This window comes from Lacerta agilis, chromosome 5, assembly GCF_009819535.1.
Source record: "Lacerta agilis isolate rLacAgi1 chromosome 5, rLacAgi1.pri, whole genome shotgun sequence".
Classification (NCBI taxonomy): Eukaryota; Metazoa; Chordata; class Lepidosauria; order Squamata; family Lacertidae; genus Lacerta; species Lacerta agilis.
This window is the reverse complement of record NC_046316.1, coordinates 39,314,795-39,330,471: the sequence shown is the minus strand read 5'-3', so window position 1 is coordinate 39,330,471 and position 15,677 is coordinate 39,314,795. Positions and strand designations below refer to the sequence as shown.

General features: G+C 41.6%; 1 protein-coding gene across 1 annotated transcript; it reads left to right on the top strand.

Moving 5' to 3' along the window:
• Nucleotides 1-6,627: 6,627 nt before the first annotated feature.
• LOC117046886 (V-type proton ATPase subunit e 1-like) lies at nt 6,628-7,213 on the top strand. Its single transcript, XM_033149406.1, has one exon. The coding sequence runs from the start codon at nt 6,628-6,630 to the stop codon at nt 6,865-6,867; it is 240 nt and encodes a 79-aa protein (XP_033005297.1). The 3' UTR covers nt 6,868-7,213.
• The last annotated feature ends 8,464 nt before the right edge of the window (nt 7,214-15,677 follow it).

Here is a 15,677-nt window from a genome sequence, read left to right as displayed (position 1 = left end):
CTCTTCCCTCAATTTACGTGGGTTGGTGGCTATCACCCCCTCCTGTGGGAGTGAGTTCCTCAGCTTTATGCGCTGTGTGAAGAAGTACTTTTATTTTATCTGTCCTGAATCTTCCACCTTCCTATTGAAGCTGTAGTGTTATGAGCGAGAAATACTTTTCTCTATGCGCTTTCTCCTTGCCATGCATGATTTTATAAACTTCTAGCATGGCTCCTCTTACTTGCCTTTTCTCTAAACTAAAAATACCCAAGCACTGCAAACTCCCACAGAGAAGCTGCTCCACCCCCTCGATCACTTTGGTTGCCCTTTTCTAAATCTTTTCCAACTGTACAATATTGTTTTTGGGGCGAGGTGACCAGATCTGTATTTAAAACGTGTTTGCACCATAGATTAGTATAATGGTACAGTGGAACCTTGGTTCTTGTACTTAATCCGTTCTGGAAGTCTGTTTGATTCCCAAAACCGTTCGAAAACCAAGGCACGGCTTCCGATTGGCTGCAGGAGCTTCCTGCACTCAAGCGGAAGCCACGTCAGATGTTCAGCTTCCGAAAAAAACATTCAAAAACCGGAACACTTACTTCCGGGTTTGTGGGATTTGGGAGCCAATTTGTTCATCAACTAAGCCATTCAAGAACCAAGGTATGACTGTATATAGCTGGTTTTATGTTCAATTCTGTCTGTAATGGCCCCTGTAGAAAGAGTCACATCCACTCTAACCGTTATGGGTATTTGGCTCCTGTAAGGTTGCTCTTGAGGGAATGTGGCCCTCAGGCTGAATAGTTATCAACCGAGGCCATTTATGTCTGGCCCTCATAGCACTGCTGACAGTGCACCCCATCACTGCATACAGATCACGGACTAGGAAAACATCATTTTGTGTTTAGGACTGCAACCACAACACCAAGAGCTAATTGACTAATGCCAGCAAGAATGGAGGACGTGTTCAGCCAGTGCATGTCTGCTGACAAGAAAAGTGAGGAAAAGAAGAAAACTTTTATAATAACATAAACAGTTAGTCATTACTTGGAAACAAATTGTTTTATTTTGTCCTTGATCATTTTATTAGCTGATGAAACATGAAAAGAAGATCCCATACGCAGAATGAGTGCTGTATGTTATAAGTGAATACAATACCATTTTTGTTGTCTTCTAGTTTTTGAAACCATAGCATGGGGCTAATACACAATATGAAATGTTTTGTTTTCAGGCACAATAAATTAATTGTGGGTTGTCCCTTAGATGCAGCCTAGCCTCCCATCTCCCCCTTCCTTCTCATCTTTAGACAAGGACTAAGATCCTATAGTATCAAACTCATTCTCTGAGAGTCAGTCCTTATGTAATCAAAATGCTACCATCCACACAAAGGAGGAAGATATTAGCAGGCTTAAGGGAACCTCAATATTTGTAGAAGTTAAAATATGGGGAAACCCAACCAACTTCTCCATGAATACTGATCGTGCCCAGTGGCCCTAGAATGCTGATTGGGAAGAAAATAAAGAAATAAAAAAAGGAATGGGGCAGAATGGAATTGTGTATGAGAAAGAATGCATATTTGGAATTGAGCAGGAACACTCCATACTGCCATATATTCCTGCAGGTAACTGTGAATAAATAAGAGATGAGCAAAGTAGCTTTCCCATTCATAGGTAGATGCAAATTAGTGATTACATGGGACAACAACATTCATCACAAGATTAGGAGCTGTTTACTTATTGTGGTGGCAATACACACAGAGAGAGAAATAGAGTAAATCTGCTGTTACTCCTGCTGCAACAAGTAAACAGCCCTGGACCATTAGGTGAATTGTACCCTGCCCTCCACAAAATCACTCCATTTCGCTCTGCTGTCTGAATTTCAATCCAAAAGTTTTTGCTAAATTGTGTTTAGTTTGACAGTGAAGTAAACTATTTAAAATGTGGGCCTTGAATTCTACAGAAGCCCCAACAGTCAGCACATACAACAGTCAACAAGATTAATATCTAGTTCTTTTTCCTCTCAAAAATACATTGACACACGGATTCTGTGTCAACTTGTAGTTAACAATATTCATTCATTCATTCATTTATATACCACTACTTAAATGCCAAAATGGCATATAATGCACATTCAGTCCCCAAGCCTCCCAGGTCAAGCTCCAACAAATTCAGTGGGTCTTCTCTATAGACTGGCATCTGATTGTGCTGGCAGAATAATGAAAATCTCCCATTTTTTTCAGGTTTCTGGTCCTGCATCTTGAATGAAGAGAAGACATTGAAAACAACTCAGTGGTACTACTGGCTTTCTCAGAATCCTGCTACTTATGATCTGTACTCTTGAATAATATTTAAATCTATTCCAAAAATCTACTCCAAAAGCAGCAGTAGTGCAATACCTTTATTGGGACCCATTGGGAAGTTACAGAGTAGTAAGCAAGATTTTGAGTGCGCAGGGACACTTATTCTGACTGGATGTTAAGTAAAGAAGAAAAGGTCTTGCTTAGCATGGGGGCAGTTGTGTTATATTTCCTTTTGGAATTTTCCATTGTCCTAACAAAGTTACTACAGGTGTTTTATTTGTTGTTGTTTTTTTAAATGTATTCAAGAATGTAGCTACCCAGGAAGAGAGTACTAGCACTGGAGTACAATGATTTTCTGCCACTCGATGGAACTTTGCTTATGGGAAGGAACATACCCTCTCACTATTATTATTTATTGAGTTTATATACTGCCCTATACCCAGAGGTCTCAGGGCAGTTCACAGAACAAAATCAAAATAAATACAAAACCACAAAATACTTAATACATGCCACCCACCCCTGGTTCGGACAGTCGTTCCAGAAAGATACCATGGTCAATGGTATGGAAAGCAGCTGAGAGGTCAAGGATAATTAACAGGGACATGTTTCCCATGTCTCTCTCTCGACAGAGGTCATCATACAGGGTGACCAATGCAGTTTCTGTGCCAAAACCAGGCCTAAACCCTGATGAAATGGATCTAGAATATGAGTTTCTTCCCAAAGTCCCTGGAGTAGCGCTACTAGGTGCTACTGCCCAATTCAGATTCCATGGAGAGTGGTTTGGCTAATTTACTTTAATTTAGGCCCCTTTGAAACCACTCATGCAAACTTAGTCTGGATTATTTATTTATTTATTGAATGAATGAATGAATGTACTACTTAGTGTACTACTGTACTACATAACATTAATTGCCGGCCTTGTTAATATGAGGACAATAATGTCATCTTGACTTTTGATTTCTGTTTTACAATAGATCAATTTTAGTACAATTACTGTAGATCCAGCTTTTATATTGCTGATGAGAACCAGCTGGCTTCATCTTTCTTAATCAGAGCTTAAGAAAAGCAGCAGTCAGATGCTGGTAACAATACATGTAGTTCCTGGCCCTACCTTGCTGCTTCCTGCTTGTCTTGACCCTTGACCCCATGATCACTGGATTCCCTGACCCCTGAACCACCTGACCATGTGGATTGCTGTTTGCCTGACCTCAGGACTGGACCTGACTTTGGGTGCCTCTTCTGCCTCCAGGCAAGTACATCTCAGAGACTCTTCTGGCTGGCCGGCCTCCCACGCCACTGAGCCCTGCGCGTTGTTGCTCAGCAATGAGACTACAACAGTTTGTTACCAGCCCCTTCAAGCCCTGCTTGCCTGGAACCCAAGTAGCCAGCTGGTTCTCATCAGTGCCTTCTGCTCTGTTTCCTTGAAGGCTGATTAGCTGCAGGTGGAGTCACTGCTCCTCAGCAGGCCAAGTGGACTCCAGGTCCATGACAAACAACTGACTAATTACAGGGCAATTAAGGAGTAATGCTGTACACGCTGAAGGAGAAAATTAGAGGCAGAAGACACAAGAAGGAAGCTTATAATTTAAGGTGTAGGAGACCATTCCTGAACTGAACTTACTTCAGAGTGAACTGCGGCTCTCCACAGGTTTGCAGGCCCATGACTGCATCTCCCATCAATCAAAGCCTGCTATAGAAGGATATTGTCAATGGGAAGAGACACTGCCATATAATACAGGGTAAGTGCTCTGTGGAGCAACCATTTTCATTCTTCTTCCAGCTCTTTGTGGAAAAGCAATGCCTCATCATTGCTGAGGGCCCTTGAGTAGAAGCAACTCTAATGAGCAGTTCATCCTGCACCTGTATACTCAGAAGTAAAAGCTGTTAAGTTCAATAACTGACTGCCAGTTAAGTGTGTCTAGGAATGCAGACTCCATTTCATTTTAAGACTACGAGAAACAACAAATTTGAGCTTTTTATCATAGACGCCGGCATATTTTTCTCTTTCCTGCTGCTTTTCTTGTTCTTTGCATTGGGCTGAAAGAAGAGTTTAAGTGAACATTTGGAAAACAATAAACAACAAACAACAATAAACACAACAGTTATTATACAGTAAGAATGGGGGCAAAATTCAGTTCAGTTTCATTTAAAGGCAAACCTGCCTAATTTGTACTTTCTAAAACATATGAGAATTGAAACATAGATATCCTTAGAAATATACATTTCTCTGAATTTTGCACTGCATTATGCTAGGAGTGATTGCTAAAATGTTTATCTTGGGCAAAATTGCACACAGGTACATTAGTAGTGATTCACACTTAAATGCTTATGAATTTTGAGGAGGACTTTTTTTAAAAAAAACAACAACACATACTGATGCAGAAATATGAACTATCAAACTTAAATGTGGAGAAAATAAGAAACTGAGAGAAACTGAAATTGACAGATCCACTCATCCTTATTATATGGTCAAAGCCATGAATCACTACTCTTTGTGACTTTTTAACTGGGCCTGATAAGAGTATTATCTCCCTGCTACTTTTGGATTTTTACCCCTTAATGCACCAACACAGGTCCTTGCAAATATTTAAACTTCAGATTTTAATACAGGAAGCAGAACATTACACTGATATGTACTGTGCATATGTTGATAATTTGTTTTTTTTTTTATGTGGTATGCTTGCTGCTGGTTTGAATATTGCTCCGACGTAGGCAGTGTAGATTTGACCTCGTTTGTCTGTGTGCCCTTGTCTTGATAGCTGACATCCTGCAGCTGTAGCCTCGACCCAACTGTACATCAAATGCGGTGCCCCTATGGCCCTGTCCTACTTACGGAAATTCCTAACGACTCCAGTTCAAACTGTGGCTCAGATCAAAACTGAAAATGAGTTTCAGGTCTCATTCGACTCTCCATTTGTTCACTTCCAAAACCACAACCCAATTTTGCATGATTCTTGAGCAGTTATTGCCAGAGGGCAGAAATGGAGGGGGAGGGGACTTCAGGAAGATGAAGAAAATTGGGCAATGACGTCTTCATTAGAGTACTATAATTAGATCAGCTAGTCAGTTCATGAATTCAGTAATTAAAAAGAGAGAGAAAAGACAACAAATATTTTCTTTGAGGTCCTGCTTATAGAACTCATTGATATACTGTAGAGAATGGCATTTTATCTCTGAGCAAGTCATACTGACAGTCTACAAAGTTCAGCAATGTTGGTAACTGCTCCTAGATTATCTCTCTGGGGTGGTTACCAGCCCAAAGCTGCTCTTTCATGGCTGCCAATGCCCAGACCATGCAAGTAACATCGGGATGTTTGTCTCATGCAGATAGGCCTGGATTGCCCTAGTAAGGTTCCCCTTCAGTTGGAGCTGCTGATGTTGGCATGGGAAGTACCCATGCGATTTGACCTACTCTCCAGATACAGAAAGCCTACTTTACCACCAGTGCAGCATAGAAGCCAGTCATTGGCAATTGGCTTTGTGGCATAAGCTGCATCACACAGACTCATGTTCATTACTTTAATAAGGATGTGCCTTCAGATGCTATTCCTTGTAGCCTTTGTGCTACCTTAAGTCTGTCCTGCCCCCTCCCCCAAATGGCTGTATCCAGTCATTTTGTTATGAATGCCTAGTTCAATTTGTTATTTCTGTAGTAACATTTTAGGAGCTTTAGCTTTGGGTGAAATCATGCAACTAATTGCTGGTGGTAGCATGGGAAGTACCCCCCCCCCCAAGTGATGAGCGATTCCTGGGGTTCCAAGTACTTTTCAAGGTTCTGTTTCCTTAGAATAAAGGTCAACGGAAACTGTGCTGTCTTTAGCATACATGGTTTTAATTGCACACATGAGCATAGGATGAGAGCTTTCACAGATCTCAAGGGCCAGACAGATCTTGTTTTTCCATTCGATTTCTAGCTTTCCATGTATTTCCCACTCAGCTCTCACACAATTCTGTCATTGTTCTCCTACATAGCAGCTAGGTGACTGTAGTGGGGAGAAGGCCCACCCATTTGTTCTAAGGCATGGAGCAACTTCTTTGGTTGTGCTAAATATGGTACTTAACCAGACAGTCAAAGCCTTGGTTTGGAAAGTTTCTACCCTCACCGATACAGGTTCCCAAGTTTGGAAGGGGAACCAGAGTTTTACCCATACTCATAACACACACACACACACACACACACACACCCCTCATCATATTTAGCTTTCTACCTCCATTTTCAGTGGTGCAAAAGAATAAACAAATCAAAGCACTGGTAACTTGTGAGGTGGCGTAGAAATCGGCCATAGTGGAGGTGGCGGCAGAGGCTGGAACTCCGTAGCCGGCGGAGGGAGCGAGCGAGCAAGAGCCCGCCCATGGCGTACAGTGGCCTCGCGGTGCCCATCACCGTCATGAGCATGTTCTGGGCGGCATGCGGCAGCGTTGTGCTGTGGTTTGTGCCCAAGGGGCCTAACCGGGGTGTTATTAACACAATGTTGGTGACATGTGCTGTTTGCTGCTACCTCTTCTGGCTGATTGCAGTCCTGGCTCAACTGAACCCTCTCTTCGGACCACAGTTAAAAAGTGAAGTAATTACATATCTAAAGTACCACTGACCTTAACCGATGTGCTCTTCTACTCCAGTTTGTGGACTGGGATATGAAGAGATTTTCTTTATGTAAAGCCCCATTGATCCAGATGCCTTCTAACGTACTTTGAATCCGACCATGTCTGCTCAATGCCTTACTGTTTGTTCTGTTACAAGAAATGTTTGCCTAATCTTGTTGTTTTTTCACTTTTGAAAGTGCCTAATAGATATCTATATTTCTACTCAGTACAATGTTGTGCTTGAATTTCAAGTATTATAAATAACATTCCATCCCTCTTCTCTCCACTGACAGTTGCTAGATGGAATTGAGAATTGCCTCTGAGCATTTATTTGCCTTACCAATTTTTATATGAGACTGTATGCTGATCCAGTTTATAAGCACAGTCTGAATGCTGTGTCTGATAACTTTAAGAAATATGATTGTGTTCCTCAAATCTGAAATAAAATTCTTTTCTTCTTAAAAAAAACTCCCAAAACAAGGCACTTTCTTTGAAGGTTTTCACTTACAATGACCTTAGTTGGGCTGTTTTAAGATTGGAAGGTCAAGAAGAGATGAGTGGTACTTGTCATTTGTTATGGCCAGTATTAAAATGTAGTTGATTTGAGATTCACAGCAATACTCACTGACATAAACCTTGACTGAATCTATGCTGCAATCAATTATGGTGATATAAGAGCATAATATATTAGCAGAAGAAACTAGTTCTTGGTGCATAATTGTTGTCAAAGGTCGCATTTCATAAGCTGCTTAGGAACATAAATATATATGCATCCCATTGTTTTCAAAGGAAGAAGTATGGGATTTGTTTTCTTATGTCAAAGACTTTCCAGGGGCTCTTGGAATGCAAAAAATAAATAAAAATCATTTGTACAGTGGAATGATGCAGACAGTACTGGCCTATGATGCAGCTAATGTCCTTGGTGTATTCCTAAAAATAATTTTGAACATTCAAATCACAACTCTGTGGTTGAAGTGCAGAGGGAGTTATATTATCAAAAATGTAATGAGTTTAATGTGCATAGTTATACATCACAAGAGCGTCTCCACAGATTAAAGCAACTCCAAAATACGAACTAACATAATGGAGTGGAGTTGCTCTGGTCTTGCTGCTTTATTCAGTACTCTATGAACTGTTTCCAAGCCCATATGTGTAGAAATCACTTGCTTTTGGTATTTATTCCAAAATAGGGCCATTTAAAAAAAAGAGAGGGAGGGAGGGAGAGTTTTTTTGGGGGGGGAACAGTACCCTGTACCACCAGCTTCAACAGCATTCTCAAGTGGGTTTGGGGTGCTTAGCGTGCTAAATTTCTTGAAATATCAACAGTACTTGTATCCACAGAGGATTATATTGATGAAAAACATCAAGTTGAAAATGCATGCTTTAGCTAGCTTGAGCTCCAAAAATGATTTTCATTATGCATATTTGATATATGAATATTTGAAAATCAGGCCAAACGACGTTGCTAAAAGTTTCTTCATCAATTAGGTTGAAACTCAGAATGAGATGCTTTGGTCCAAATTGACGTTGATGGAGAGAAATCTGAGGCCTGCGAACAAAAGTTTCCCGTTAATGCTACCTTGCACGCTATGGAGAGCAGCAGCTGCAAACATTGGAGGGAAGGGGAATGTGGAGTTTTTAAAAAGATGCGACAATATTAAATCTGAATGTTCCAAGCACCAGGCTGCCAGCTCTTACAATTATATTGTTTGATTGTGCCATTTAATTTGTTTTCCTAAAGTATTTAGCAGCCTGATCCTCTCGAAGCGCACAATTGGCTGCTAGGCTCCCAACATGTGTGTGAAGGGGCACAATGTTTGATCGATGGAAGCAACAGCAGCTTGATCTTCTGAGCCAGGATAGCAGCAACTAGTTGAGCAAACTCTGGGGTGGCCATGTGTCCTACTTTACAGAGGACAGTCCTCTTTTGAAGGGCTCTCCTAAGTCCAGTTTAAAGATGAAGAGCCATAAGGACAGACAGCAGGGTCCTTGAAGTTGCCTGTCAGCAGCTAGCAACTAGATAGCAGACTTAGAAGGCACATAAAACATCTGTTTGTAAGCTTCCTCCAGTATGGAGATATGTGCTGCATTTATATTTAAACTACAGGAGTAATTTCCAATGTTGTATTAAAGGTAAAGGTAAAGGTGAATGACTCTGGGGTTGCGGCGCTCATCTCACTTTACTGGCCGAGGGAGCCAACGTTTGTCCGCAGACAGTTTTTCCGGGTTATGTAGCCAACATGACTAAGCCGCTTCTGGCAAAACCAGAGCAGCACATGGAAATGCCATTTACCTTCCCGCCAGAGTGGTACCTATTTATCTACTTGTACTTTGACATGTTTTCGAACTGTTAGGTTGGCAGGAGCTGGGACCGAACAACAGGAGCTCACACTGTCACGGGGATTTGAACCACCAACCTTCTGATCAGCAAGCCCTAGACTCTGTGGTTTAGACCACCGTGCCACCCGTGTCCCTTAATGTTGCATTAGATAAATATAAATTAGTGTATGCAAATCCGCCCAATTTTTGGTGATGCTTTCCTTATTTTTTGCAATATCTACATGGAAAAGTTCCTTGTACTGGAAACCTGTGGCCCTCCAGATGTTGTTGGACTCCAAATCCCATTAGCCCAAGACAACATGGCTAATGGTCAGAGATGATTCCACAGCACTTAGGGAAGCAGGCTCAAGCTTAAAAGTCCCAAGCCAACATGAAAATCAGTTTGGTACTAAGGAATTACAAATGTGCATGGGATGATCCAGTCGTCTAGTAACAGACCTGGGATGGGGAACCCATAATGCTCTGCATGTTGCTGGCCTCCAGCTCCCAACAGCATGATCCACATGGTCACAGCTCACACTGTTGCTTATCTTGTTGGGCACTCATTGAAGAGGGCAGTGGCAGATCTACATTTTGGGGGCCCTAAAGCTTGAACTTTTATGGGGTTCCCTTTGCAACCAGCAACCGAGGCCTGGGTAACTACTGTTGCCTTCTTCATTGGGGTTGTTCCATGACAGATCACCACACCTTTAGAATGTCTGTGCTACTGACTCTCAAACTTTGGAATCGTTGAAATATATACAACCAAAAATCAATCAATTTAAGACATGCGACTCAAATTGGGTCTACTAGAAACAAAATATTTAAGCCATGCGGAGTAAAGTCACTCCTGGGGCCTGTCTGGGATTAGGGTCCCTGAAACTTAAGCTTCATTAGTTTACTAGTAGATCTGCCTCTGGACAGTGGAAAGCAAGAAGGAAGAACAAGAGTATTAAATAGTGGGTTGACATAGCAGATGACACAGTGATTCTCCAAGCAGCTCTCTTTATTCTCAGACTGGAACAGAACTGAACTGAAGGGCTGAGCCAGCCTGCTTGTATAGTACTCAGTAACATGCAACAGTAACAACACACTCTAGCTACCCAATCCGTGAACAGCACTCTCAATCCTTCATTTGCATGTGGACCTGAGTGGGAACTGCAATCACAGTGGGCAGAGTGAAACTATATACACAACACCCCTAGTGGCCTAGGGTGAGAACTTCAATGCATGACAAAGAGGTTCCAGGGGTTGATGGTGGGCTTCCTATTGTGCTTGGCTGATCCTTGACATCAACCCTGTACAGGTAGCATTTTCCCTTTGGAGCTTGCATGAACAGGAATTTTCATTCTTAGGCTAACTGGCTACTATACCTGTAGTCATGGTAGGAAATAAATATTTCTGAACCCAGATTGGATGATTTCTCCTGCCTCTCTGCTTGGTGAAAGTAACATGCAAACACACCCATTCTTCTATGGAAGAAAACTCCCATGTTTGTTGAAGCAGCCTGTGATGGACCAGAGTGCGAACCTCAGATCTCATTAGTCCAAAATAAACACTCTTCATTGCCAGTTGATCATTTAAACATCTGAATTTGATCTGTTTGCTTCTGATAATTAAATCCAGCTAAAGGGAAACCATTCAGTTGTGAATTTAATCACGGCAGGAGAGAATGTTGGAAAATGGGGGACTAACTTCTCCTCTCCTGCCTAATGGTTGCTTTTTGCTCCCCCTCCCCACCCCCACAAACTTGCATTTGATGCCTTTCCCCCATTTGCCTGTGTGTGTGTTGTGTCCAAATCAATGTGCTCATAAAGCACATCATCATGGCTTAATGTAGCTGCAGCAGCTTGGTGTCCTATAGCAAAGCAGTCTGTGTATTAATCAAACTGCTCATTATATAGTTGCTTTATTATTGTAAGGAGAGCAACAGCATAGGTTGCTGGCAGCATCCTGTTTCTGCAGTGTAATTATAGAATTGCTGTGAATTTGCATATTGCCAGGATGCTGCCAGTAAATAATAATGGATTACTTTCTATTCATTTAGCTAATGTTTTTGAAAGATGCTTTGAAAAACAAAAAGATCATATCTGTATGTTGTTTTTTAATTTATTTTCACCTTTTTGTCTCCTTTGGAGCCCCCCAGTGTATCATCACTTTGTTTACCACAAATTAAACCTTCGCTGATTGTTTACCAGGCTGGAGACCCATGTGCATTGCTGCAGCACTCCCCCCTCCTCTTTTTTTTTTTTTTAATAATCACAACCTGGGATTCGTTTGCAAGAGGCCTTAATCTGCATGAGAATTATACAATTAACTTTTGATTAACCACCTAGTTCTTTCGGAAAACCGCAGTGTATAGGATACTCTGCATTTAAATAATTTTCCTTAAATTGGGAGCAGGCCTTTCATTAAGCCTGTGAGTTTGACTAAACAACAACATTTGGAGATAATCAGGGTCAAAACAATAGGCAAGGCTGCAAGGCTAGAATGTCATCTTTAAATATAACAGCTGAGATAAAGGCACCCAGATTGTGCCTTATCAAAACACAAAAAAATCAAAGCTGTCTCTTGTCTGTGGCAAAATACCAGGCCCTGGTGTTCAGGGCTACTATTGTTTGGGCCTATAAGTGTTGCTGGATTTGCATTCAGAGAGCCAGTTCTGACACACATTACATCACGTAGGGTACTTATCTAGGAGTCTGACAATAATTATCAGGAAGAATATACTCAGAATGACTTTTTTGTGATTTTTTTATGCATCCCCAACACAAGGAAGGGGAGATAACAGCATTATGAAAAAGGGGAGAGTCTCAAAAGACTCTCCCTGGAGCTGCGTTCTTCGATTAAATTTGCTATGCCACTCTGGTGTGCTGAACAAGTGGAAAGAAAGACTATGAGGCTTTTATATAGGGCAATAATAGTCCTGAACACAGCCCTTACCGAAAGATAAGATCCATTGTCGAAACAAACAAAAGGAACGGTATTAAACACCACTCCAAGAATATATATGAGGAAAGTTTTAAAGCCTTTTTCTTTTTTTCCCTTTTCTTTTTAAACCTTGAACCTGATTCTCTCAAGCAGTCACATTGTTAGTTTACTAGGCATTCCTGGAAGTGGCTCATTTGAAAGTGTAGCTTATTTTGAAAGCATCTCTCCTTCTCATCATGATATCCTGATAAGGGGTGGTTAACATTAAAAGAAAGAAAGAACAGAAAGATCATACGACAACCATTAGAATGGCAGAGAGAAGAAAGTAGAAGAAAGTCAAATTAAATTCACATTCCTAAGCAATTGTGCCATCTTTGGTACATTTTTCCTCTAAAAACATTAGGGCTGGATTCAATGGGCCCCTTCCTCTAATGGAAGAAGTTTCCATCTGGGGAACGGAACCACTGGAACCAGCACAATGACCAGGATCTGAAGAACTAAAAGGTTTTATGCAGGTTGAGTGGCATTTCTGCCTCCCTTTCACCTTTGAATTGCAGATCCTCATATCCTACGGTTTGTTGGTTTTTTTGTTTGAAAATCAGTTTGCCACGAAACTGGAGTGGGGTGACTTATTCCTTTTCAAAAAAAATTTAATGAAAAAGTGTGAGCATCAGTGTATCCATATATAGCGGTACCTCAGGTTACAGAAGCTTCAGGTTACAGACTCCGCTAACCCAGAAATAGTACCTCGGGTTAACAACTTTGCTTCAGGATGAGAACAGAAATTGTGCGGCGGCAGTGCAGCGGCAGGCCCCATTAGCTAAAGTGGTACCTCAGGTTAAGAACAGTTTCAGGTTAAGAAAGGACCTCCGGAACGAATTAAGTTCGTAACCAGAGGTACCACTGTATCTTAATTTTATCAGCATGGATTAGTACTCCGTAAATCCTCAATACTTTTTATTTCAAGTACCTGTACTTATAAGCTAATTTGTAAGTCCTAAACACCGCCACCTCAATATATATGTAGGCACATTTTAAGTATCTACACACAGTAAAATACACCAGTATAAGAAAGCCCAGTACAAGCTTGGGGAACCTTTGAGCTTTCAGATGCTGTCAGACTCCACCACTGCCAGCATGGTTAATGGTGATGGATGATGAGAGCTGCAAGAGAGGAATGTTAAGGCTTGTTTGAAGGCCTGCACTGTAAGAGCTATGTGGCAGGGCCACTAAAGAAAAGGCCCTAACACTTTTGCCTGCCACTGATCTTGCAGGTAAGCCCAAGGACAGGTTCCCCATTGCAATTCTTAACCAAGAGGCAGGGTCATGTTGGAATGGCAGTCCTTTAGGTGTAAGGCCAGCCAGCTGGATAGAACAGAATGTAAGAATTGGAATAATCTCACTAATGGAACAGATGATTGGGCTGGGGAGGAAGCAATAAGTTGAGCAAGTTTAAAAGGAAGCTTACAGCCTTGCAAATGTTCTGATCTGCAACAGGAAGCACTGTTCTACAAACTGGTGCTCTGGACGCAGTATTTCTTTGAACACCAGTTGCTGGGAATCGCAACAAGTGAGGAAAGTGCTATTGCACTCAGGTCCTCCGTACAGGCTTCCCATTGGCATCTAGCTGGCCACTCTGAGAAGAAGATATTAGACTAGATGGTTGGATACAGCAGGGTTCACCTTATATTCATTTGAATGTAGGGGATTCCTACAATGGAGCATGCCAGCAAATAAATTTGAAAGCCACCCACTTTCTGATTACTGTTTTCAGAAGTTCAAAATCAGTTTGTGCTGGCATGAGCTAGGGCTGGCATGAGCTGGCATGGACACATTCCTAAAGGGATGTGATTTTAATCAGTGGAAATTAAGATCTTTGAAACACAAGCACACACACCTACATGAATTTGTGGTACAATTTTATGGGCATGTGCAGTAAGTCAGCACAGATACTTTTAACGTTATCTAGGAGTGTAGAAGCCCACCCTTCTCACAAAACAAAATGGAGGAAGTGCCTGAAGTTGGACTGAAACACATTTGTGGGTCCCAAACTGTCTGCTAAAGATCAGAAGACAGAACTGCACAATCTCAGCTCAGCAGTATGCATAGTTATCTTAATCTGTACTATGCTGGGGGGTTGGACTGGATGGCCCTTGTGGTCTCTTCCAACTCTTATGATTCTATGATTATGGTAGCCTTTCACAGCTTAGTGCTGCTTGGTAATTGATGGGTCATTCGGCTGCCCTTTGCTTGAAAAGATAGCTTGGTATGTAAAGTCCAGAACCTACAGGACCTCCATCATTTGATTTCCCCATTTTTTTAAAAAAAAAATTAAGTAGTTGATGCAATTCTGATTTGGCTGCAATAGGTGATGCTCAGACTTGCTGGCAAACTGCTAAACAATTAATGAATAAAATGTCGTTGTTTGGGTTTCTTTGCTGCTGCTTTCAGACAGCTCTTTATGTCACTACGAATCTAGTACTCCCTGGGTATTTGATTGTTTGGTCTGCATCTTTGTAAATCAAAAGGCCCTTATAAAAATGCTGCAAATCTCCTCAAATTAAAACTGACCCTCTAAAGCCCCGATGGAGAACTTCTGGCCTTCCAGGTGTTGCTGAATGACAAACTCTCATCATTCTTGAGCATTGCCCAGGACTGGGACTGTTGGGACTCAAACAGGGTCCCTATTCCCTGCTCTAAATCTGCTTTGAATTTACCACTGCTCAGAGAAAGGATAATGCAACTATGATAGCCATATATTGGGAACTCAAGGCACCTGATGATGGAGCCAAGTGTGTTCTGATAAGCCAAATTAAATTCAGAGTATTTACAATATTAATTGTCCAAAATTTCAGCTGCTTCTGAGCAATTTGGCTCAACGGTGATTTCTTGCTGAGTCGCTTTTGTTGATGAGAATTTCTGTGTCCAAGTATGTCCCAGTTCTGCTGTTTGGTTCATGTTCAGCTAAGTTCCTCTGCCTCAAGTCTGTGGATGTAGTACAGAGTAATAGTTTGCACAGAGTACATTTGTTTTCACTCTAATTTCCCTAAAGAAGCTCTTCTTTCTGCCTGCCCTCTGCAAGCCTTCTCCTAGTTTTCCTCTGCACTTATTTCTTTCTTTTGCCCTGCATCAGAAACTCAACAGCCAGCAAGCCAGTCAGCCAGCATCCAGGAATGGCTCTTCCATCTCTCTCTCTCTCTTTCTGAATCACTGTTGTCAACACCATACTTGACTGCTGTCCTTAATAACACACAAGTGGCTCCTTTTGGAAGCGATGAGAGCAAAACTCCATGGATCAGCTAGTGGGGATGCTGAGACAGCAACATTGGCAGCAGCCTTGCTGGAAGACTGAATGAATCACCTATGAGACACGCTAAGTAAGTGCCCACTGGCCTGCAGCCCGTGGATTCCACATCTACTCTCAAATTCCTCTTTATCTGTAAATGCAGTACACTGCCAAATCTCAATTAGATTGCCAGTGACACAGTTGGCTCTGGAGAGCATATTGGAAAACCATACCAAAGGACACTCTTAAACAAGAGTTCAACTAAAATGTTCGGGGAACCAA

Excerpts from the sequence above, each read along its gene's own strand:
- LOC117046886 (XM_033149406.1), top strand. The coding sequence starts at position 6,628 with ATGGCGTACAGTGGCCTCGCGGTGCCCATCACCGTCATGAGCATGTTC.